General features: G+C 40.3%; 2 protein-coding genes across 3 annotated transcripts in view; both read left to right on the forward strand.

Moving 5' to 3' along the window:
- Nucleotides 1–1,428: 1,428 nt before the first annotated feature.
- nt5dc2 (5'-nucleotidase domain containing 2) lies at nt 1,429–13,838 on the forward strand. Of its 2 annotated transcripts, XM_086213422.1 has the most exons (14): nt 1,429–1,889; nt 4,816–5,000; nt 5,109–5,183; nt 5,303–5,358; nt 5,490–5,583; nt 7,135–7,263; nt 7,674–7,734; nt 7,823–7,925; nt 8,052–8,153; nt 8,276–8,357; nt 9,061–9,147; nt 11,026–11,166; nt 11,966–12,030; nt 12,461–13,838. In XM_086213422.1, the coding sequence occupies exons 1-14, from the start codon at nt 1,451–1,453 to the stop codon at nt 12,720–12,722; spliced, it is 1,881 nt and encodes a 626-aa protein (XP_086069548.1). In that variant the 5' UTR covers nt 1,429–1,450; the 3' UTR covers nt 12,723–13,838. The 2 variants fall into 2 exon arrangements, with proteins under 2 accessions (XP_086069548.1, XP_086069549.1); XM_086213423.1 differs by lacking the exon at nt 5,109–5,183.
- Nucleotides 13,839–14,898: 1,060 nt separating this feature from the next.
- Nucleotides 14,899–24,902, forward strand: part of rap1gapa (RAP1 GTPase activating protein a) — a 57,761-nt gene continuing 47,757 nt past the window's right edge. The window contains exon 1 of the mRNA XM_086213418.1: nt 14,899–14,935. The gene's annotated coding sequence lies outside the window, so the exon portion shown is untranslated. The remainder of the gene's footprint in view (nt 14,936–24,902) is intronic.

The raw sequence follows: 24,902 nt of genomic DNA on the forward strand, positions 1-24,902 counted from the left end.
TTGGTGCCTTCCAGAGGAGAGCTTGTCATGAGCAGGGTGCGAAGAGACTCCAGTGACGTGGCCTGCCCCTTTTTCTCACCCTGAATGAGTCCTGAATGGCAGGCAGCATAGCCCCAGCGACTGGCCGCTGTTGTCGCTTGCCCTCATGTTTGGTGGCCTGAGTGCTCCAGACTGTATGCTGGAGGTGCAGTGACCCCGGTGGCATGTGTCCCCGCTTAGTCAGGATGAGGTGCAGTCATCCACTGACAAGTTTGTCCAGAGAGGAACACGCTGGAGGTTCAGAAGGGCCAACACCTGCCACAGATTTACAGACAGAAGGGCGACCCACCATCTGGGCTCGGTGCCTCCCTGGTCCTCCACGGATCCTGAGTGCCGGTAGGGGGTCATTAGGGATGGATGAGGTCTGAGGGGGTGAAAGGTGTAAAAACAGGCTCATCAACCCTGAAGGAATGTGCATTCTGGATGAGTTGATGTTATCTGTGTTGTGAGGGGGGGTTGTTTCCTGTTGTGTTGATGTCCTCAAGGCCCTTTTTATGCAGATGCAGGGACACTGACAGAAAAAACTGTTGTTCAGGTTTTTATTTACTCCTTTGAGGTTGTCAGGTTTAAAAGTCGCTTTAGGATGGACAAATTCTGTTACAGAAACATGTTAGAACCTAAGTGTAGCACCATCCTTACATACTGCAGAAACACAGTAAAGTTTTCTGGCAAAACTTCGCCTAATATCAGTCTACACAGAGGAACAATAAATACTCAAAAGGTCAAAACTTCAGCGACACTTTATTGTTTGACTGACATGTTTCAGCTTGTGGCCTTCATCAGAGCGAGTAGATAAACTTCTCAGAGTTACTCTTAAGAACAGTGTTAAGAAAAAAGTTCTTGGCTCAAAGCTGCACTTAAAAGTTAGTTGGTGCAAGAAGGGTTCACCAAATCCTCACTTGAGTTTGTGTCACGTTTTCAGGGTCATTATTTTTGGTTGTTTCTTCTCCTCTTTCTTCAAGACTTCAAAAGTTTAACATATTTGAATGAGATCCATAGCCTAATGATCCAAGGTGTACAGAAATTAGAAATTTGTGCTCAAAGACATTTCATGTGGTCTGGAGATGAACAATTCAAGCAGAACTACTCCTGCAGGGGTCAACAAGGACAAGGCATGAGTGGACATGTCCAGATATTTGAAGGTTTTTTTTTTGCGCCCTTTCCTAAAATGTCCCATAAATTTGAAGTTTAAAAAATAGGAGTATGTTGTGATATTCTCCTTCAGAATTCTAAAGCAATGTGTGGTTGCACTGAGGCGTCTTTATTTATTTAGTTTCGGAAAGTCACAAACATAAGTCTCTGTTCTGATGATAACGGTCTGTCTCTTTTGATTGGCTGCCTGGACGGAAGCCCCGCCTTCTTAATTAAGAGGCGTGGTCGAGCGGGCGTTGCTACATGAAATGGGAGTAGAATGTTTTCCTCCGCCTTAAATAGTCACATCTGTTTTGAAACTCGGCTCAGGAAAATGTCTCTCAAAACAGTGGGTACGGCGTTGACTCGAACATTATGGACCGGAGGAAGCGGTACTCCTCCGGCGGCTAGGTCCTCCAAAGTGAGCAGACTGTCCACCTCATGCAGTGTGTCTGCAGGAGGGAAGCAAGGCCGCGAAAAGACAAAAGAGCAAGAAAGTTGCAGCTCGAATTCCACCAGGCCGCTTGGCGACGTGCCGTCTTCTGGCGAGCCGCCTCACAGAGCAGCCACTGCGGCAAAGAAGCGAGCGGAGGAGCCCGCGGGATCGTCTGGTGTTCCTGGTGTGAGGAGACGGTTGTACACCTCCTTTAGTGCACCTTCCCTGGACCAGAGAGCTTACCTGTGGAGTCGGTACAATGACATGAAACGGCTGGTTCACGGTAAGCTGAAGGTCCCCCGTTGTCCTTTTAATATCAAATTGCACATTACTGCATAACGAGCATCCACGTCATCGAACTCTGCGCCCTCCTGGATGAAGACATGAGGTCAATTCGGGGGATAATATTCATCCTCTTTCCAGCAACGTGAGCTTAGTCGGACAGATGGCACAGATGCTGCTCCTCTGTGCCGGATGAATTTTAGGACACAGCTCTTATTAAAAACAAACAAACAAGCAACAAGTTTAGGAATACAGTTCATGTGTTCCCAGTTTCTCTCCTGAGACAAACACTCAATATTTTACTAAAATAAACTCAACTTTGGGGTTGTGTGACGTTTTGGGCTTCCTTTTGTGGTTGCTGTTGTGTCTGTGGTTGTTGGGTTTCCTTTTGTCAAATGTTTTACACAAACATAAACGTGTCAAGAAAAGAACAACAATAAGTCTGAGATTGCACCTCCCCCACCTACCCCTGTTTCATCCCTTATAGACTGTCAACTAGAGTCCACCAAAGACAAGAAAACTGTTCACAAGAGTCATTTATTAGTTTCTGACTCTGCAGGAAAAACAAATATACTTAAAACTATATATATATATATATATATATATATATATATATATATATATATATATATATATATATATATTTATTTATTTTTTTTTTTTTTGTCACATATGTGATATTTCTCCTCAGTTCACCCAGCTTCCCCTAAAACACCAAAACCTCACACCTTTGACTTTTAAATGCACTTTTTTTGGCGGCAAGGATGTAATAATCAGTAGCAGCAGTGCTATTGTTGTTTCTGTTAGTTTAACACTAATTTACTGTTGTTGTGGGCGATGTTGCCTGCCTTTGAAGTTAGTTTACAGGTTGATGTTTTGTCATGCTAATTATGAATTAGCATAGTGAACCAGCAAGGGCATCTTGAGAAAAGTTTGAATCAGGGTTGTTGTTTCATGTTGTTTAAGTGTAACCCAATGTGCAAAATTATTAGTACTATTAGTACTATCAAAGTACTTTTCAGAGTCGTTTTTGTTGTTGTTGTTGTTGTGCATTATGACATCATAGCAATTCGGTTTGATTTAGTAATAAAAAAAAATACTCATTTACCTGCAAAGTCCTCGTTGAAATGCCCAGGCATAACTTTTGTTCGCGCGTCTTTTGTTCATCAATTTAGTCAAACGCTGAACAAACACAGCAAACGTACAAACTATGATGTCAAAACAACGAGGAAAGAAATGGGAGGAAAAGCGAAAAAAAAGAAAGAAAGAAAACCCAACCCACAGAGTACAACAGTATTACTGGCAGATTCTACTTTAGATTCCAAATGTGGTCCAAATGCAGCCCCCATGTAATCTCAGAGGAAACGACATTATCTCACAATGGTAATCTTGTTTGTTTATATAGTGTCAGTCTGTTGGTGTCATTTATTATCTGATCTAATGTTTTGTGTAACATCTGAAATGTAAATCTGCATCGTCTCTGTGTTGAAAATAAAAACGGAAAAGAAAAGGAAAAAAACAAACAAGCCCTTTCATATTTACCCGAGGAATCTTGTGGTGCAATGGAGGTTTCCTCAAAGTATTGCAGGACTTCTGTAACTGTTTGCATTCCCCTTTTTAAAAAAAATCTTGGCAGAATAAAGCAACATGGGTTGGGGGCTAATAGATCTAATCTCTCTGTATTACTCAGCAGAGGAAAAAAAGGTATATTCATGAGTAGAGAGTCTGCAGCCATCATTGAACTGTCCTAGGACAGAAGGCCGTGACCCACTTGTTCCCGCAGGAGCTACCCTCTTGCACTCGTTTCCCTGCCAGGATATTCTGTGACTATCACAGGGACAGATTAGAAACTGTTGATTTAATCTGTGCCCATGTGTAAACTGCATGACTGCTGCACAAACAAACCAACAAGTGATTTTTCAAGCCGTAACGAATATTGTGCTCCCACCCTGTGACAGCTTTAAATAACATCGTTCAGCTGAGAGTTGAATAAAATGTTCCGCATTGACAGGTCTGTGCGTAGGGAGGTGATATCTAACAGGCACGTTACGCAACCCCGGCCGAGCTAGCCAGCCTCGCTAGGTTGAAAACAACGGGAGAATTCTGTATGAAGTCAGAAGTGCTTACTCAGCAGGTTTTATAATCATCACAATGGTCCTCACAAATGTAGAATATCCCTGTTTCATTATATGAAGAACATGATGATAATGAATCATTATTAGTCGGCTGTCCTGAATCACACCAATGCCTTGAAACTGTGGGACATGTTTCTTATCTAATGTCATTATTAACTCATTTTCTATCCTTCTTTCCTTTGTTCTTGCTGCTGTAATGATGTTACATTTTCCCCACTGTAGGACGATTAAAGGTTTATCTTATCTTATAAAACATTTAAAACTTAATGTCTTCTGCCAATTTTTTTCACAACTACCTCTTCCTCTGTACGTTTGGCTACAGAAACCAATCAAATATCAAACGATTCATCTCTTTCAGGATGTCTTCTTTTACAATTTTCCGACTTCTTTTTTTTTTTAACTCTAGAAGTGAATGGAGAGATACTTTCATCCCTCTGATGTCATGTTTGAGTGCACAGCATCACTCCCATTCAAGAAGACAGCCCCGGAAATTTAAACTAGAAACTCTTAAGAAGCTCCTCTCAGGCCCACAGTTTCCAGCCTTCATGGAAATATTATATACGTAAACGCAGAGGAATTTGTCCTCTGTCACCGGTGTTGTCCTCATTGTGACAGGACTCACTGTTCTTGATTAAGCAGCTTCTAAGTGCATTGGGCTGCTGTATTAAACTCACCTCTCTCCTGCCTCTTCTCACAGTGTTGCATTTACGGTTCATTTTCTGCAGCAAATATTTATTATTATATTTTTAATTGGTAATCATGTGTGTTTCTGGTCTTCTCTACCTGGATCAGACTTGCTTCCGCCCGGCGCCTGTCACGTCCTCAACTCCTCCACCGTCTACGCCAACAACGAGGTCTGCCTGAGCGAAGTTGACATCTACGGCTTTGATTATGACTACACGCTGGCTCTCTACGCAAACACACTCAACACCATGATCTATAATACTGCAAGAGACTTTCTCATTGAACACTACAAGGTGTGTGTGTGTGTGTGTGTGTGTGTGTGTGTGTGTGTGTTACCTTTCTTCAAGTACATTGCATTTTATATAAAGATCAATTAATTTTTTTGTCCTCCTGCTCAACAGTATCCCGAGGGCATCCGCAAATATGATTACATTCACAACTTTGCTGTTCGGGGTCTTCATTATGACATCCAGAAGGTTAATAGTTTTAAAATTGCTAATGAAAATTTCATCTACTTTGTTTTTTGTTTTTTTTTGCACTGATAATTTAAAATGATTTTAATTTTTTTTTAATTAAAAAAAAATCAACCGTCTAGGGTCTTCTGATGAAGATAGATGCCTTCCATTACATTCAGCCTGGAACAGTTTACAGGTAAGAGGTCGATGTTGTGGTGATGGGAGAAATGCAGTTGATCCAACAGATACTAGCTGGAATAACTATGTGTGCATATTATTTATATTTTTGACCTAACTATGTGTAATTCACGTTCTTAATGTTCCTAGGGGCCTGGCCCCGGTGCAGGATGATGAGATCCGTCAGCTCTACGGAGGGACTTACCACATCCCCCTGCAGGAGGACAGTGGATTCTATGGAAAGGTGTTTGATTATGATTATTATATTTTTTTAGAGTACAGTCATGTTAATGCAGTCTTATCCTCTGTATCAGATGCTTTCAAGCAGCTCTCTGGCTGGCTAGTGAGTAGCGCTCTGATGAAAGAGTTGCATTTGCAGTGACTTGGGACTCAACATCAATAAGACATGTATAAGTATATACAGTATGTGACCTAGCATGAAAGACTCATTCTGAATCTTTCTCAAGAAATATTTAATTTATTCATGTCCCGAGGCGATGCTGAGAATTTCACTCCTTCCTTGTATTGATGTCTTATTGAAACTTGTTGTAAATTCTGTACTTTAATTACTTTTGCAAACCAGACATTTCCTATTGCTGCAGCTTTACTTCGCCGATAGTTCACTGATACAATGAAGTCACAGGAAATGTGTTTGTCCATGATCCTCGTGCATCAGAAATGTGCCTGTAAAGCAAGACTCCGGACTTATTTAAAGCCATAATGTGGCACTCTTGTCTCAATTTTCTTGCGCTGACAGTCGTTACAGTTATCAACTGTTGATACCCTGCTTATGTCATCAGCTCCACTCTGTTACTGTTAAGGCTGTAAAGCAGTAGCTACATTGTTTCGAGGCAGCGAAATGACACCTTTCTCTATCAGAAACTGACCCATTTGCTTTAATAACACGTGGAACGTGTAGAAGAGCTGCACACTTGAATAATTTATCCACATTCAAGTTAGTAGAGGGATAGCTTGAAGTAGTGCAGCGTAAAATCAGTTTGTGCTTGCTAGACAGTGATAGGAAAAAAAAGCGTATCGTTGATTGACATTTCTTTTTAAACTGAAAATAGTTAATTTTGTTGCACTGAGAATTCTTAATATTGTCAAATTAAACCACAGACTGAACCTGACGGACGTCTTCAACTTTGGCCCTTTGCACTCAGATATTCTCTGGATCTTTCGCGTGTTAGACTGACCTGTATTGGTGCAAAAGCTCCTCATCATATTTTAGGTGCCAGACATCAGTTATAATCTCATCCAGCCACTCTCAGACAGGGATGTAGTTGAGGATTAAATATGTTACCATCCAGAGGTTTCAAGTGTCAGGCTTTGCACAGCTTTAGTGTTACGTAAGTCTTGATGGTGAATTTTGTAATCTTGTCTGTTCCATTGCCGTCATGAAGCAGGAAGGCAATGTCCTACAAGGACACAGTTTTTTGATTTTTGTTTTTTCTATCAGTTGCAAAACTTCAGAGTAGAAACGTATGTTGGATTCAATAGGGACGAAGGTTAAACTGACCTGTTTCCTTTCACTTTGAATCCCCCTCAAGTAGCAGTCAGCTGATTAGAGCAGTTGCGAGGCTTCTTGTAGAAAGGAATGCCTCTCCATCTTTTAATCCCTCTTGGAAGCATCTTACCCAAATAATGTTGCTTTAAACTCAGATGGGAACCTGGCTCTGTATCCAGCACAGCAGCTATGGCACGGTGAACAATCCAAATGAGATTTATTAATTTTACATGTTAAGAAACATTTATTCCGTCCGTGTTGAGCATTAAAATGTTTGATCCAACACAGGGGCCGAAGGTGAAGCAGTTCATGGACATCTTTTCCATTCCTGAGATGAATCTCTTGGCTGTGGCGAATGATTTTTTCATCAACAACAACATTGAATATGATCCGGTTCACCTCTTCAAGGACGTCTCAGTGAGTGTTTAATGTTACACACTGGCTTTTTATTCTGGTTCCCAGCCTCTAGGTCACACTGAGAGTTGGTCATCTCATCTATGTCACTGTTTTCACATTGTGTGATTCCTCAGTTGGAGGCCCAGGAATTTGCTGAGTTCAGGGAAAGTTGGAGTGGACTTTAACTGGGCAGAACAATGAACAGTAACAGCGGTTCCTCTCGGTCCTGGGGTGCAGGGTTTCCTGCTACAGGGCGCTGCTGTTTGTTCTTGTTCTTTGTTGTCTCAGGCTCTGATTTTATGATTGATTTTTCTTTGTGAGTGCTTGGTGTCTGGAGAAAATATTCATCAGTAGTCACGGAGATTGCAGCAAAATGCTGCTGGGTACAGATTTGTTCTGCTGACTCAATATAATATTTCTTTAATCCTCAGGAAGCAATAGGCATGGTTCACCTCAAAGGCTACATGTACAAATGGGTCATGCAAGATCTGGGTGAGAAATCAAATTTTTATGATTGTGTCAAACCGGAGAATTGCAGCATATACAGTATTTATTTCTCTTTTCTTCCTTCTCCTCCTAGATAAGCTCATTCTGAGAGGAGAAGAGACTGAGGCTGTTTTGCACCGGTTAGTCAGCCATGGAAAGAAACTTTTCCTCATAACCAACAGTCCCTTCAGCTTTGTGTAAGTGTTTTGCATCTAAAGCCACTTTTTTTTCATGAGTCCACGCTGACTCATAAGGGGATGGAGTGGTGATGTCATCATCTGTTCCCTTTAATTTTTTTTTTTTTTTTTTTTTTTGGTGTGCAGGGATAAAGGAATGACGCACATGGTGGGAAAAAATTGGAGGGAATTTTTCGATGTCGTGATTGTACAAGCAGACAAACCTCATTTCTTCACCGACTGCATCAAGTATGTACACGTTCGGCGTAAGAGTAAAATGTTTGGTGAATCCTAGACTTGATCAATATTCACCTCAGATTCCACAGTTTTGTTTTAGTTTCAGAAGATTTCAAAAATTGTTACTCTTCCAGACCTTTCAGGTGCTTGGATGGAAATGGTGACCTTCGGTGGGAAAAGATTACGAGTTTAGACAAAGGACAGGTCTACAAACAGGTCTGTATGACTGGAGAGTCTGCTGAAAAATACGTTGAAACTTAAACTTTCTCTCTTCTCCTCTTTATGGAAGAGAGAGAAAAAATCTGAGTTTGATATTAATTTCTGTGTTTAACATGTAATTGTAACATGTGAACTGAATATATACTGCTACCTAGGGGACATGTAGGGAAACTGCATTAACAATTTGTTAAATGGTACAAACTTTTAAAAGTAGGACAGATTTTAGTTAATGTTCGACACATTCAATAAAACTGCTGATTAATTCAGAAGCAAAAACAAAAGCCAATTCAAACTGTTTGTGGTACAAAATTTTAGAGCAACAAATAAAATAATGCATTAATGTTTTGTGTTCTGTACCTTCTGTGATTCTGTCATGAATCTGTATTAAAAGACAAGTGAGGTAGAATTAAGAGAGGAAAATAACTGCTTTGTGAGTGGCTGCCTTTGGGGCTCAATGATGACCAATTAAAATAACAATAGCATTCATTCACCACAGTATTATTTCACACATGCGCCAAAGATTATATGTAACGCAATTAAATCAAAATTGTTTTCATCAATCTTTGAGTAACTTTCCAATTAATATTCAGGACAATTCAAGACGTTTTCATCATCGAGGAGTGCTAAGGCACCTGGGTAGTGGATGGGAGGGGTTGCAAGCTAAATCAGATCCACTGTCATTAACTTTTTTATGTTTCAGGGAAACTTGTTTGAGTTCCTGAGGCTGACCGGCTGGCGAGGATCAAAGGTTCTCTACTTCGGAGATCATCTTTATAGTGACTTGGCTGTGAGTGTCAAATGATGAATCACCTCATTACCAATAATTGCTATTGATATTTTCTAATAATTAATGCACTTTTTTTTTTAATTCAATGTCCTAGGCATTTCTTGCCAATGTAGGAATTTTAAAATCAAAACACCATTTTGCTGAAATGGCATCCTAATTTTGTGAATGAATTCTTTTATTTTTAACTTGAAAAAAATGATAATAAAACAATACATGGAAAGAAATAAAAGTAGCAACAATAGATTGCAGCATCAACTCAAACTTGGAAAATTAAGGTTTTTACATATCATATAATAAGTCTAGACTTATAGTTTCCCACTCCTTTCTCACTCCTTCTGTATCTGAAATGAAAATGTGTTTGTGTAGACAAACATAGAATCCAGACAACTAGATAGGAACTCTGTGTGAGATGCTGTATTTACAGAACGTGTTTAACACAGGCATGTCAGCCAGATTGGTTTCAGAGTGGGAGGGGCCAGATCTAGATTTAGATTTAGATTGAGCTGCAGAATGAAAACTACAACAGCAGATGGCAGTATAGACCCATTTGATATTGTTTCAGGAAGGTAGAACTGATGCCATAGATCACTATGTTTACATGAATTAACATAGCTTAAAAAAAAAGAATGCCCAAGTGCTTTTGTGTGCCTTATAAAAAAAAAAAAAGAGGGTGAGGCAATGTCATTTGTGTACCACCTTTAAAACAAACTGGAGGTACGAAACACGATGCCTGAGTTTATTCAGAACAAAATTTTAAGACATAGAATTAGATAATAATTTAGATATAGTAAAAGACCCCCCCCCCATTTTATTTTATTTATTTAGAAATGAATACAAATAGATTAAACTGTAAATAGACCAGAAATAGGGGCAGCGTGACTCAGAGGTAGCGTGGCCATCTAACAACCAAAGGGTCGCTGGTTCCATCCTCACTTCCCCCGGTGACCGTGTCGAAGTATCCTTGAGCAAGATACTGAGCCCTTAACTCAGGGGTGGGCAATCATGTGCCATGTGCCTTTAATAGGTGATTCCACTGATTAACACTCTCCTGTGGCTGAAGGTGTGTTAATCAGTGGAATCACCTATTAAAGTGTTTGGTTGGAAGGAAAACCTGCATCACACGGCCCTCCATGGCACATGATTACCCACCCCTGCCTTAACTGCTCCTGATGGCAGTTCGAAGGACTGGCGACCCGTCCAGGGTGAACCCCGCCTCTCACCCAATGTCAGCTGGGATAGGCTCCACCCCATGACCCTTAACGGATAAGCGGTATAGAAAATGGATGGATGGATGGAGACCAGAAATACACTCACAGAGCAGCAATAAGACATAACACCCCAAATTCAGTAATGGGTCAATAAAAGTGTTGACACTCAAACCTATCAAATGTTGCAGGATAGCAGCAGAAGTAAAGTGGCATCATTTAAGGTAATCTGGTAGTTGTTTCCATCTGCGCACTGCTAAGTAGCTAAAAGCAGCTTGACTGTGTTTGTTTTTGACTGGAGGCAGCACCGGCTCACTGCTTCCTAAACATCTGAGGGGCTAATGGGTTTATATTCTTCAGGCAGATCTCAAGTGTATTTTTGTACAACATTGTGAAAAGGGCTTTATAAAGTGACAGCAACACATTTTTACTGGTTTTGGTTGGCAGGAAACTTGTTTTAAATTTATAAAATGGCTAAAAATACCATACAAATATACTCTGGACATCTGGTGATGCGTCTTAGATACATGAAAGGTCCTGTGTTTTATGAAGTTTCTCTCTTTAACTGACATCCATTAAAGCTACACTATCCAGTGTTTCAATTATTTGACGGAGGATTATCCTGTTTTTTTATCTTAGGCAAATATTTGACTAATTTTCCTCTCTGGTTCAGGACCTGATGTTGCGACATGGCTGGCGTACGGCAGCCATCGTACCTGAGCTGGAGCAGGAAACCAAAGTTGTGAGCACCGACCAATATGCCCTCAGCCTCACCTGGCTACAGGCGCTGACTGGCCTGATGGAACAACTACAGGTGAGACGTGAACCCCAGGCTTGCTAGGAGTATTCTTGTAAAGATTTATACCCATTGACTTTGAATGGACTCAATTGGTAAATGGACTTAATTTATATAGCGCTTTTCTACCTTAGCGGCACTCAAAGTGCTTTATGGTATCATCTCATTCACCCATTCACACACACTCACTCACACACTGATGGTGAAGGCTGCTTTGACACACCTAAAACAAACAAACAAACAAACAAACAATCCTAGTCTCACAACAACCCCAATCCAGAGGCATTAAATAATAATTCCAGTATATTCAAACCTGGGCCCTTGTTTTCCTATAGCCAGAATCCATGACTTTTTATTCAGATGGCGAAAATTACCCCATGGGATTATTTTGTAGCCATCAAAACAACATTCTCACTCAATATAGGATCAATGCCACTGATTTTTGTTCCTGTTGGACCCTAAAGAGATGTGGCAATAGATTTAAAATTTTGGAATTATCCATTAAGGGTTAATAGCCTGTGGCTGACATTTCATAACCAGCTCTTACTCATCCTCGGAAAGCTCTTGAATGATGAGTAAAGTGTTAGAAAACCACAATTCTCACTCACACTCTGTGGTTTCTTCGTGCTGACAAAACAGGATGTCAAAAAAAAAAACCCAGTCAGTTCCCAAACTGTTCAGAGAGGCACGTACAGGATGTTCTGTTTCCAGGCATATAAAGCAAAAGAATGCAATGAACGTTTACACTCCAGTTCAGATTACATCATCAGATTATTGTTCTACCATCTTCAAGCTGTTGTATTCTTCAATATCCCAGACACATCGGGACCCAGAGTCCAAACAGGTTTTTCAGGAATGGCAGAACGAAAGAGAGGAACTCAGGTGAGTGACATCCTCGGAATACCTTGTATGAACACAATGGGCCTGCCTTAAAGTAGTAGTAGTACTAGTAGTGATACATAGTAACTAAATACTATTAAACTGTACTGCGCAATGAAAGTACAGTGCTGTAATTGAACATTTATGTCATCAGATAGTTTGAGATGTTAAAACTAAACTGTAGCAAACACAACGCAGTTATTTAGTAAATTAAGTGAACTGTAAATGATGAATGAGTTCCGCCTCTGCTATAACATTTAAATGCTGGTTATATATTCATTAATAATAACACCTGATTAACCATAGATGATATTTACTATAGTATAATTCTGACAGGGGCCACTCTGCCTGCATAGTGAGTAGTTTTACTTTGTGGTATATATACTTTGATCAAGGTAAGGAATCTGACTTCTACCCTTCGCTTGTGTCTCAGGGTGATGACGAAGAACTTATTCAACCCTCAGTTCGGCAGCATCTTCAGGACGTGTCACAACCCCACGTACTTCTCCAGACGTCTGTGTCGCTTCTCCGACATTTACATGGCCTCCCTCAGCTGTCTCTTGAACTATGACCTCTCGTACACATTCTACCCGCGTCGCACCCCTCTGCAACACGAGGCACCGTTGTGGATGGACCAGCTCTGCACAGGCTGCAGGAAGACACCTTTTCTGGAAGAGATGTCTCACATACGATGAGAAGCGGGCCCTCCTTTGTGACTGATAGGTTTTCATATTTTAGGCTTGGTGAAGTGAGGAATCTCCTTCATCTGGCAAATGCTTTGGAGCTGAGAAGGAGCCGTGAAACTCCCTCCTGCCTGTTCTACATAGTGACCCACTTACTCATGGAAGCCAGTAGAGAGTGCAGTAGATTTAGCAACGTACAGTTCACTTCAAACATAAAACAGTGTCTCAGTCAAAGTGGTGATGGGATTTTGCAAAACGTGGCATCTTTTGAATGAATTAGAAGTACTTCAACAACACTTGGACAAGCAAAAATTTGACCCTTTTTGATACAGCGCCGACAGATAAGAAAGAAAGAAAGATGATATACTTGAGCAAAACCACAGGTCAGGTAGCCATGTCAATCATTTATTCAGCAGTAATAATATTATTCTGGAGAGAGAGTATACCCTTGGCCTCAGAAGCTACAACTGCAGCAGAAAGAACATCTCCCAGGCATTTTTTTTCTACAATTATCTGCCACGCTCTGATGTTTGCTGAAATTGTGGACCACTCGTTCATGCAATATTCCTTCATTTACTAGATGCACTGCTAGTTTCCAGTCCTCCCATCAGACATTTCAATGGGATTCAAATCAGTCTAGTCCATTTCACCTCCATTTACCACCCTCATTATCCTGCTGAAAGGTCCACATCCGGATCATCTTTCGGACAGATGGCCTGGTATTATCTTAGAGCACTCTTCTGATGGTGCAGAATTTCACCACCGAATGTCTTTGTCCTCCAAAACGCCTGCTGCTAAATAACTCTGTGATTCATCTGTCCAGAACACACTCTTCCAAAAACTCTTGTTGTTGTAAGGCCATTGGCTGTAATCTTCCTCTAATTTGTAGTTTTGATACCAACAAGAGTCACGGCGTCGTGTGTCCTGTGATGAGGTTGTCGGAGACATCGTTTCATCATCAAACAGTCTGCTCTCGGGCTGAATTTGCTGGGTCAGCCAGTCCTGGACTAATTGGCAGTCGTTTGATATTTACCCCACTTGTAGATGGTTTAGCCTACAGTGAAATGATTTATTTCAAATAAGATCTTTTTATTAGAACCTGTAACTTTTTTTTTTTTCCTTCAAAAACCTCAGAGAACTCTTTAGATCTTGGCCACATCAAGATCCTGGATGTCGGTTTCAAATAAGGCTCGTTCCTCCTGTTCTCCCGAAGGAGATTCTAATCATTATCACCTTATCTTGAACATTTTTATTCTGTTTCTCCATTTGAAGGTGTGATAAATGTGGAGGTGTAGTTACTCCTTTCCATCTGACGGTGTTTTTATTCATTTAAATTGCGGAAAAGACAGCAGAACTACAATTCTGAGATACAAAGAGGATCAAATGTTTGTTTTTTTGTTTTTTCACTAATTTTAGAAAACATTTCACTGTGTTCTGACAGGGTGAGCACCACATGTTCCTGTTACAGGTGACAAGGCAGCAAGCTGGCAAACAAGGTACTGCGATTCAAAGATCGCCACAATATCTGTAGTTTTGAATAAAAATGTCTTTTTTTTTAAAAAAACAGAAAATACTGAACTACCTTTATTAAAGCTGTTATTCCCTCACTGAAAAATCCAGGATCTCCTCTTCTTCGCTGTATGCAAAGTGTTCCAAGTTTCCGAGTGATGATTCAGACCAAACTACATTTTGTTACCATCTACATGCGATCTACCAGTTGGGATCTCCTGCTGTCATGCATGCACAAATGACATTTACAGTGAGTGGAGCACAGCTTGCACATGGCCAGGACCCGATTCTTGAGAACAGTACATTACCAGAACACACAAAATAACTGACCAAGGGGTTCAGTTTGAAGATTATTTCTGTAAAGATTTAGTTATAGACACACAATCTGGTATATATACAGTATACATACAGTATATCTCCTTGGCTTCCCTTTAGAGAGCGAAATGTGACTTTTAGCTGTCAAAAGTGCAAGTGAAGTAACAAGTAGACGAGAGTGGAGGGGAACTTAAGGCCCACTGAATGGAGTGGCGGAACCGCATCTCCAGACTTACCTGTAATAGTGGCGCATATGGAGGATGTTTGCTCTGTCAGATGCTCTTCTATTTATCTCATTGGTGGCTCGGTTGCTAGGCAGCACAGCATCCATTCATTACCACTGTACTCAGCATAACAAACTCATTCACTCCGCAGCCGTCTGCCTGAAGACAACAGCGAAGGTACTGTACTCTTCCCGCTGGTTCTGCTCGTGCTGGATTGTGGTTTTAGCAGATGCGAACAGCAGCTGGATAAAAATCTCAGCAGCAGCGAGAATAACTGCTCAAGTTCTGTCTTGTCCCGTGTAGGAATCATATTTCTACTGTTTCGCGGTTGTTTGCGTGATATCGCTCATTACGAACCAGCACGTTTTAATTCCAATATGCACGGATGAAATCATGCACATAATTTATTAATTGTTGCATGGCTGCAATATTAATTTCCTCAGGCATCCATCCGTTGTTTTTTGTTTCGTCGAGGCACGTCAGCTTTAGATGCAATTAGAGAGTCGTCTTTTAAGTGAAAAAAAAACCTTGACTGAACGTAAACTCTAGTTTAAGTTTGAGTGGACTTTTTTTTCTGAATAGTCCTCAGAAAATATGGCAGCAAAACATTTTCAGTTGTGCTGGCAAGCTGGTTTAGAAAATCCACTTTATGTCATCTCTGTACGCAAATTGAAAGGGAAACGCTTCCATCCTCTATGGAGGAGTGAATTTATTTCCATACATTTTTCAATAAAATATATTTGACTTACAGTTAATGTGACCCTGCAAGCTTTATGTGGTTTAACAAGAGATGATAGGCTCAGTGGGGCCACATCGTGTTTAGTTTGCAGTGCCTGACTTTCAAACACCTTGTAGACCATTGCAGTGTTTTTTAGTGTTCAGAGTTTGGAACATAATCTTTACTTCCCCACGTCATGAGACATCTGTTCCGCCTGTTGAAGTCGGACAGTGTTTTTTCATCACTTGACAATTAGCAGTTAATTGTTCTTCATTTCTTGCGCAAGGTTTCTGAGTTGATACATTTTACGACCGTGAGAAATTTCCTTCATTTAAATCATTCAAACTATTTATTTGAGTAACCCAGGGTCTTGGAGGACTTCCTGTGTCCTCCGCAAATCGTTGAGTGTGTGTTGATTCACCCTCCAAACTGTTTAGGTGGTTGTTTTACGTAGTTTAATAGGGTGCATATATTTGCACATCAGAACATGCTTTGCCACAATCCTACACTCAGCGCTGGAGTCTCAGTGGTTATATTTTCTGTTGATGAAACATAATAATTCACTTTTTCCCTTCGAGTATTGAGGATCCCCACTGCCAGCTTCACCCGCTCTTTTGATCTTTTGTCCCATTAAAAATTGGCAAAATGAGACTTTTTTTTTTTTTTTTTAAACCAACTTGAAATCAAATGAAAGTTTTCACATTAGCGTCAAGACATGAATCATTTAGGAGTGCTGGGAAAAACAGTGTGAAGAAACTTTAACTTTTATATAGCAAAAAAAAAAAAGTTCTCATATATATATATATATATAAAAAGTGTTTGAGTTTGAGCTGAGTTCAGCTTAATGGAGGTATGTGCTTTCTAAATGTCCTCTACTGTAAAACAGATATTAATACTGAAGAGACTTAAACGGACGTGATTCAATTTCTGGTCCAAAGGTTTAATCCCACCTACAGGAAAATATAATTACCTGGAACAAGTAGTCAACATAACCTGTAAATAAAGCTGGACGCTTCCTTGGTCTGTACTGGACAACTCCATCATGTTTGTTGCACTTCTGCTTTATTCATATATATATTTTTTTTCTTTTTTTTGCCGTCACGATTTCTCCTACGCTAGGATTCTGTTTTTAAGCTCTATGTTTCAGGTAGTTATCAGCTTCCTGAGGTTGATCATCATTGTTCCTAGTTTGCCTTTAAATGCTTCATAAGGACAATACTCAGGAGAGGTGTGTTGCATGTTTAAAAAGCACTTCAGTGTTTGTTTATCGAATGCCTCGTGGTCTTTAGAGGTGCATCTGTGTATCTGCAGGGCTGACTGGTGTTTCAGGCTTTTTCATGGCTGCATGCATTTAGTGAATAAAGGCTGCACCTGAGCAGAGAAGCTGCTAGGGCTATAACCTTCTCTCATATCAGCTGACCTACTGCATGTAATTGTGCTGATGTGTTTGGAATCAGGCCACAAAGCTTGAAGCCTTCTGGAATGAAGGGGAAAAACAAGGGAACAGGAATATATGATTGCCTCTGAAAGGAAGTCTAGGAAATGAAAAGATAACGTTATAAAATCAGTTCATCCTGGATTTCTCCATCCATTAGGAGTTCCTTGATTCTTCCATCGACTTTCCCTCTCTCTGCTTTTTGTCAACTCTAAATCCCTCCATTGGTTTCCACACACCTCCCTTCCTTTAGATCGCTATGCTTCCAGTTGAGAGCGCCTGTGTCTGTCACTATGTTGGCTGTGGGAGGCTGTGCACTCAGAGGATTCAGCCTCTTCTATTATTAAATGTTGCGGGACCTTTACTTTTACAGCTGAGCAGCGTTAGGATGTCTGCCCAGTGAAGGGAGGTTTCCCTGTTGTGGATGATATGCCTTCATCTGCCTCCCCGCAGAGAAAACACTGACTTACACTGTTTGTTTTACTGTATAATCATTCTTGCTTCTCTGCATTTTCAAATCCTGGCATCTTTGTTAATTCATGAGGTTTTCGTTCTGTTTGGCCAACTTACAAAAGAAAAAAAGCAGATAGACAAGACTTGGTGTGATGGGAAATCTGGCATTCTGCTGTAACACACATACGGTTGGGGGAGGATGATGAGCGTTGGGGTGGGACGCCTTAAGGCAGCAACTAATTGGTCCTCATAATGTCCTGGAGTGGAGCTGTTTGAATTTACTGTTGTGTAATGATTAATCAGATGGCACACGATGACAGCAATTACTTTGTATGATTAGAGTATATGATTTGCCCCAAAATTGTTCAGTTATGTTGTTTTTAGGGTTAAATTAAATCAAAAACTTGTGCTTGATCATTTGTTTGAACATAGCCTCTTACTATGAGCAATAGCTCTTTAAACAGTTGAGTGTTTTCATGGGCTTCATTGAATTTTTCTGTGCTTGTCTCAGTGAAATGCATGACTGGGGCTTCATCGGAAAAAGGGTATGACATCGGTTACTCAGCTAATTAAGCTCATCGCTGTCATATAACAGCATTTCACAGTATACAGGTCGCAGGATGCATGCTGCTCCAGGGGGAGACTGTGTGTACCAGAGACTTGCTGATGGTTACTTCCGGTTAAACTTCTGCTGAGTTGAATGTGGATAAATGAATAAATTCTGCAGCTTGTCAAGCTTTCCAAATGTTATCAGACCAAACGGATCCAGTTCTGACGATGGAAGAAGTCATTTGTTTGATTTGTTTGTGTTGCTTAAGGTGAGGCTATGACCTAAGCGTGTCATCAGCTGTTTGTAATCACATTCACTGCCAGTAGATGGAGACAAAAGCATCACAGTAGCTTCAAAATGCAAGGTGTATTATTTCTTATTCAGAATGTTGAGAAACAGTTAATAACTGATGTGTTGGAGTGACTCTTACTATGCAGTTGTGGAATCATAGTATCATATGAATTTTACACTGAAATTTTATGAATATTACATGAGCTAAATCTGGTGTTGAGTCACATTTGAAAACTGAAAATCAAATCAGATCTAGAGTGCATGGGGGCTCTGTAGCTCTGACGACCAAATGCTTGAGTAAAGCAGTTAAAAAATGCCCTACCATCACAGCACATCGGGCTTTCGTCTCTGTAGTCATGTATAAATTCGGTTATATGTTATATTGGTTAAGGCCGTTATCCTGCTTATACTGTGACACTGGAACAACTAAAAAAAACCCAAAACAGATGGACAGGAGCTTATCTTATAATGATGTCGCTAAAAGTGGACATAAATTGTAATTCTCAGGCTTGTGATGTCTTTGACATCCGTCAATCCAAAGCAATTGTCAGTCTGATTAATGGTCAATTTCTAAAATGTGTTTACACCTACTGTTTGTTTTCAAGTGAGTCTTATTTTGTGCTGGTATATTCATCTGACACTTCACTGAAGTGTCGGTAGGTAGACGCTTGCAGTGTCTTCATATATGAGCCTGTGTCGTATATCTCGTGGGGAGCCTCAGAACTTCACTCAGTCCACACATGCGTTGCCAGATTTCACATGGATTATTTATATGCTGGTTTATATGAGGCCAGTGGCTGCTCCTGAGGCGCTCGGCTCTTCACAGCGATACAAAGAGTCTTCTGCATTGAGTCAGAGACACGAGTATGTGAAGATGCATCTGCGCTTGTGTCCTCTTGTGCTCTACTTTGTCATCTTATGTTATTGAACCCTCTCTTTTTTAATTACAAGCCTGTCTCTGATGTGAAACACTAGCTTGTGCTATAATTATCACAGTCAGTTAGCCAGAGATGAGAAAGTACATTTAATGAAAGCGCACTGTGAAGCTGAGGTGGTCTGTGGGACTGATGCACATGGACTCACAACGCTTTATGTGACAGCAGCTGGGATTTGCTTTGGCAAATAGAATCAGTTCTTATTTTGATATAAATGTGTATCCTTCATCTATATTAAAAATTACAAAGAGTGAATAAAAAAACAACAACTTTATAGCCACACACAATATTTAAGGCCATGTGTTGAAACTAAAGGCCTTTTTTTCTACAGAAAATGGATTCATCATTTTTCTCCCTGTTGAATTATTCATCTGCAAACTGCATTTGTGTGCATTCTTTCCTCAGAGGAGGATGTCAGCTGGACCACTGCAAACAGCTTATTAGAGCGAAAGTGTACTGTCTCTTTGATGGGTTTTGAATGAGTCACCCACTCTCTTCCTCTCTATCTGTCAGGCTTCTATATTTATTCTTGATGTTCCTCACAAGTTGCCTTTGTACTGTTGTCCATTCAGTAATTTCATTACCCAGCAGACTGTATAGTGTTCGAGCTCATATAGTGACTCTTTGATGTCAGCCTCATTAGTATGCAGGTAAGTGTCTTGTGTTACCTTGGGCTTGTGGCTCTGTGGTTTTGTTGTCTGACCTAGTTCAATGCCACAGTAATCCTTTATTTACTTTGGTTAAGTATTGCTGCGAGACAGGCCTGAATATTAATATATTCTCCATGCGGTTTCATAGAAAAACCAATAGACTTAAAAGCACTGTTGAACTTGGAAAGTGTGAATGGAAACATCAGTGATAGTAGTAGTACTCGTGATAGCGGTAGTGTTTTAACCGGAATAGGAAGTCTTACATATCAGCCTGTCAGTGAGCAAAGACATGCAAAGTAAATCCAAGCCTATTCATATTATTTTTCGGTTCAAACAAAAGGGTATTTCCATAATTACGTGAAGCAATCATGTTATGCTAAGGTCTACCGCAATTAAGCATTCACCCGTTATTCAGGACAAATGGCGCACCTTTAGAAAATTCGGAATATTCATGAATATACTTGAAAAAGGTTGTACTCGATTAAGCATGAAGTCAATGTAAATGACAAACACCATGTGCTGTCAGTCTCCATAACGTTTTCGCACCGTCTTTTCTGCGCCACTGAGCTGTACGACACCTAGATAGACTATAAGACACGTGCGAGGGACTCCAGACAATCTGATGTAATGGGTCCTAATATGTTTTCTTCCACGAGCTGTACTTGGATGGCAACTGCAGTCTAACACAGATTGACGGTATTATTTCAGGACACCACACACACATCTTCTGACTCATCAACCCTCCTGCCCTCTCTGACACCACCGTCTACTGTCTACTGTCGGGGCGACACATGCAGAGGTCTTCCCTCTATTTGTGGAGACACCTGCTGTTCCTGTGCAGAGGCTCTGACCCGCACACAATTCTGTCCCTCTATATTTGGCCGATGACAACACATTGGATTGTTTCTTTTTTTTAATCAGTGCAGGGTGGTGCAATAGAAATTCAATTTCATTTTTCTCTCTTTTGAAGGCTTCATAGCGCAGGTAGTTTTAAAGATGAAACCTATTTGCTCAGCCTTGTTTCCAAGTACCCTGCAAATTAGAAAATCTATTATTTGAATGTACAAGTTCTATGAAAATCTAGTCGCACTGCAAGCTTGCGGAGTGTTTTTTGATTTGAAAATGTAACATTGACTTTGACCTTTGTGTTATGTTGACTTTGTCCTCACTTCTTCATTGTTTGGGATCCCACAGGCCACATTTACTCGATGTGAGGAAATAATGATACTGTCTGCAAAATTTGACCATCTTTTTCTTCCACATAGCTTTCAGGGCAGAGCTGTTCTGATGGACTTGGTTTGATTGTTCAAGACAGGAAATATTCTTCACTCGTTAGCTTTAAAAGGAAGTTAATTGTCTAGCATAATTGACGGGGTTATTAAATTTGCTAGGTTATCATTTTTTTCCCACAAATGTGTAACTTCTGTTCTGTTATACTGCCCCCTTTTGGTTTGCAGTTTAAAGTATGAGGCATTAGCTTGTCGGCAAGCTCACGTCGCACCTTTTATCACACCTTAAGTCAGTGTTGTTTTAAGATAAGATAAGATGAGATAAACCTTTAATCGTCCCACAGTGGGGAAATTTACATTGTTACAGCAGCAAGAACAAGGAGAATTTAACATAAATAGTATGTGAAGATAAATATAAGGGGTGTGCAACTGTACAAAAATAAGTGTGCAAATGTATAAAAATAAGTAATATATAAGAGTAATACACAAAAGTAAAAGAGGAAGAAGTATGTACAGCAGTGGAGTATGTACAGCCTTAAACATGAGTATGTACAGTGATATTGCACTATGACAAAGTCCTGGTGGGTATGTGGTCTGCTGCTTCTACAGCTGCTGGTTGTGAAGTCTGACAGCTGCAGGAAGGAAGGACCTGTGATATCGCTCCTTCACACACTTTGGGTGAAGGAGCCTGTCGCTGAAGGAGCTCCTCAGTGCTGTTAGGACATCCTGCATGGGGTGGGAGTCACTGTCCAACATGGATGACAGCTTAGCCGTCATCATCCTCTCACCTACCACCCCCATTGAGTCCAGGGGGCATCCCAGGACAGAGCAGGCCTTCTTGACCAGTTTTATTAGCATCCTCCCAACGAAATGACAGGTAAGCATAAAGCTAACGTAAATAGAATTTTTTGATCGGCGATGATAGATAAATTTACCAAAACTGCACTGTAATATAACAAAATGGCAAAATAAAACACGGTTGCAATACAGAAAGATTACAATCCCCCCCCCACCCCCCCCCGTTTTCGGCCCTACCTCAAAATAAGACATCATCACTGAATTGAAAGTTCTAATTTCCTTCTGTTTTCTTTTCACCGGCTTACATGCTCACTGTGAAATGTTGCCAGGGAAGTGTAAAGAGGATCCTCTGGTCTGTCTGCTGTAAATTATTTAGTTCGATGTCATGTGGAATCCTACTGAGCAACGTACAAAGACATCCAGTTTTCTCACGGATGGCCTTGTTTGCTTATGTGGGTCATATTCAGGCATCTGTATTTCGTTGTTTCATAACCAGTTAAAATTTAATTACATTTGCTTTTTAAGGACAGCTTCCTAAAATTGACATGATGAGAAATCTTTCTTACTTTTATTGTTTGTATAAAAGTTAATCAGAACCCAATTTAATTTTTCAAGCAAAAAAAAAAAAAAAAGCTCCAAGACTTTTAGAATTTCCTCTAGAATAACTCACAACAGATGACAAAATATTAGGATTAAATCACTGTATCCATGAGAGGGCACTATAACTCTAGATATCCAGGAGTATGACAGATAATATAGGAATAAATACAGCCCTGTAGACTTTAGAAGACTTAAAACCAGATTCTATTTGACATTTTTTATTAAAGGTTTCTGGAATGGTGGTCTTGAATCAGTCTATACTGCAGTGGTCAGGAGAAGTGCATGGCTTTGAAATTTATATGCTAAAAGCAAAGAGACGACAGTTGGCTTCTCAACTTTTTGGCATTTCTCCACCAGCCAAGGGATGTAAAGTTGAGTGGTGTCAGGTCGAGTCTGCCTCTGCTGTCGTGAATCATCTATTGATCACCTGACATGAAGACAATTCCTTCTCAGTTGCAGAGGTCCATCTATCATGGAGCTACGACAGGCACAGCGGAGAGATAGTGTGGCACTGAGGATCCATTATAAGTGAAATAGATCTTCCTTTGCAACAGAGATCAATGACAAACATGTCCCTGGTGCTGCTCTCCTCATCCTGCATCAGATCATAATTGTCTGAGGACAGGCCGACACTTTTCACTGAACTTAAACACGTCCCTCCATTATCAAGTCATTGATAATCTCTTTGAAAACTCAAGGAAGCGCTTATGTGGGGTGGAAGTAGCGTGATAGAAATGGAGTCGATGATTGAAGTTGATTTGATTAAAATAGTGTAATTTTCTCCATCGCATATTCTTCACGGGTACCTAACACCACAAAATTGCCATTTAACATTGAAGAAAAGTAGTCTCAAGGGTGGAAATGGAAAAAAAGAGGATTGTTTGAAAAAAGGAAGTCATGAAAATGTCCTGGCAATGAAGAATTGATTTAATAAAATTTCTACAATGCATCATTCTTAACAACCTACTTGATGTTTATCATTGACTTCCCCCTGAAAATGAATAAAAGAACCCACGTCCACTAACTAACTGACCTGTTTTAGCAATTTATCAAATCAATTTACTACTCTGCCTTTCAATTCACACCCATTTTCAATACCTCTATTTTTATCATTTCATTTTTTACTTCCACCCCTCATAAGTGCAGCACACAAACACGGAAGTGGCAGACTGATGAAAACAAAAACATGCATAATCACTCTCTCGTGGTCCTCTCATAATGTATCTCTAATGAAAAGAAAACAGTGGGAACAATACGGACGTTTGCACTCAAACGTTAACAAAGTGGAACACAAAGTGTGCTCATTCGATTCAAGCACATTGCAACAACAGCACCTCTTTTCTTGTGCCTTGCCCACCACAATATCCCAGCCCTCTAATGAGATGCTATGAAAGGCCATAGTGTGTGCGTGAGGCTGTTTGTGGCGACTCCCGGGGGCCTGAGGGGCACGTGGTCTCACTGGGAAGTGGACGGTTGAGTGGGTTCGCTTCACTCCTCCCAATGAGACAGTCAACAAGCCCTACTATAACTTCTCTTTAACTAGTGTTATTTACAGCCGCCTGCCAGACATACCAAGTGTGTCTACAAATCCAACAGAGGATATGAAACTGGTGTAATTCCTGAATTACAGAGTGATTTATTCCCTCGAAGTTACAACAAATCAGCTGAAGTGCCTTCCCTTGTTCAGGGTGACTAAACAAACCAACAAATACCTACAGCTTTAAATACTGACTTCCACCGTGGCTTTGCTCTTGCTCTCTGTGAAAAACAAAAAAATTCAAATGCTTACAGACATTAAAAGGCTTGACTTATTTCCTCAAAGCGTAATTGCCCTTTGGACACTCGCTCCGTTATATTTGTAGAGTATCCCCTTCCTGCTCTCCCAAGTTTATGTGTACTCCTTGTTCAGTCAAGTATCAGGAAAATATTTAGAAAGTATACAGAGGCTATAAGCGGTGTTTTCATCCTGATACAGTATAAATATTGTGGAATAACTAACCTGGTTCTATAAGAGGCTGTTCACTAGCTCTACCTCTTTAGAGTTCAGCTCCTGGTCAGCAGCCTCGCTAACAAAAACAGCCACAGTATCCTCGTCCATGATATGCTTTTGTCTTCATTTAACAAAATGAATGAAAACTATACAGAGATGTTTGTGCCTGGGAAATATGAAAATAATAATAGTAATAATCATGTAGAATCAGAGCAATTTTATCAATTTTTAATGTCTCTTCGGCCTGTTCAGCTTCAAATGATGCGCAATTCTTCCACGAGGCTTCTTGAGGAGACTTTTTCCAAATTGTCCAGATCTTGATTTTGTTACTTTTGTTCTGAATCTCTTTGTAGAATACTCAGAGTCCTTAAAAGGAAGCTTTACACATGAAGTGGATCCGTTTCATTTAAACATGATGTGTATTATTGCTTGGCAGCTACAAACCTAACTTATTCAGCTTCATCCGGGCTGGCTGTGGTTTCATAAGTTTTGATT

This window comes from Aulostomus chinensis, chromosome 9 (genome assembly GCF_037954235.1).
Source record: "Aulostomus chinensis isolate RoL2024-O1b breed Wild chromosome 9, RoL_Achi_v1.0, whole genome shotgun sequence".
Lineage (NCBI taxonomy): Eukaryota > Metazoa > Chordata > Actinopteri > Syngnathiformes > Aulostomidae > Aulostomus > Aulostomus chinensis.

Coding starts and splice junctions, on each gene's coding strand:
- nt5dc2 (XM_086213422.1), top strand. CDS start 1,451: ATGTTTTCCTCCGCCTTAAATAGTCACATCTGTTTTGAAACTCGGCTC. Junction 5,584..7,134: donor ACAGTGGATTCTATGGAAAG/GTGTTTGATTAT, acceptor GATCCAACACAG/GGGCCGAAGGTGAAGCAGTT. Junction 7,264..7,673: donor ACCTCTTCAAGGACGTCTCA/GTGAGTGTTTAA, acceptor TTTAATCCTCAG/GAAGCAATAGGCATGGTTCA.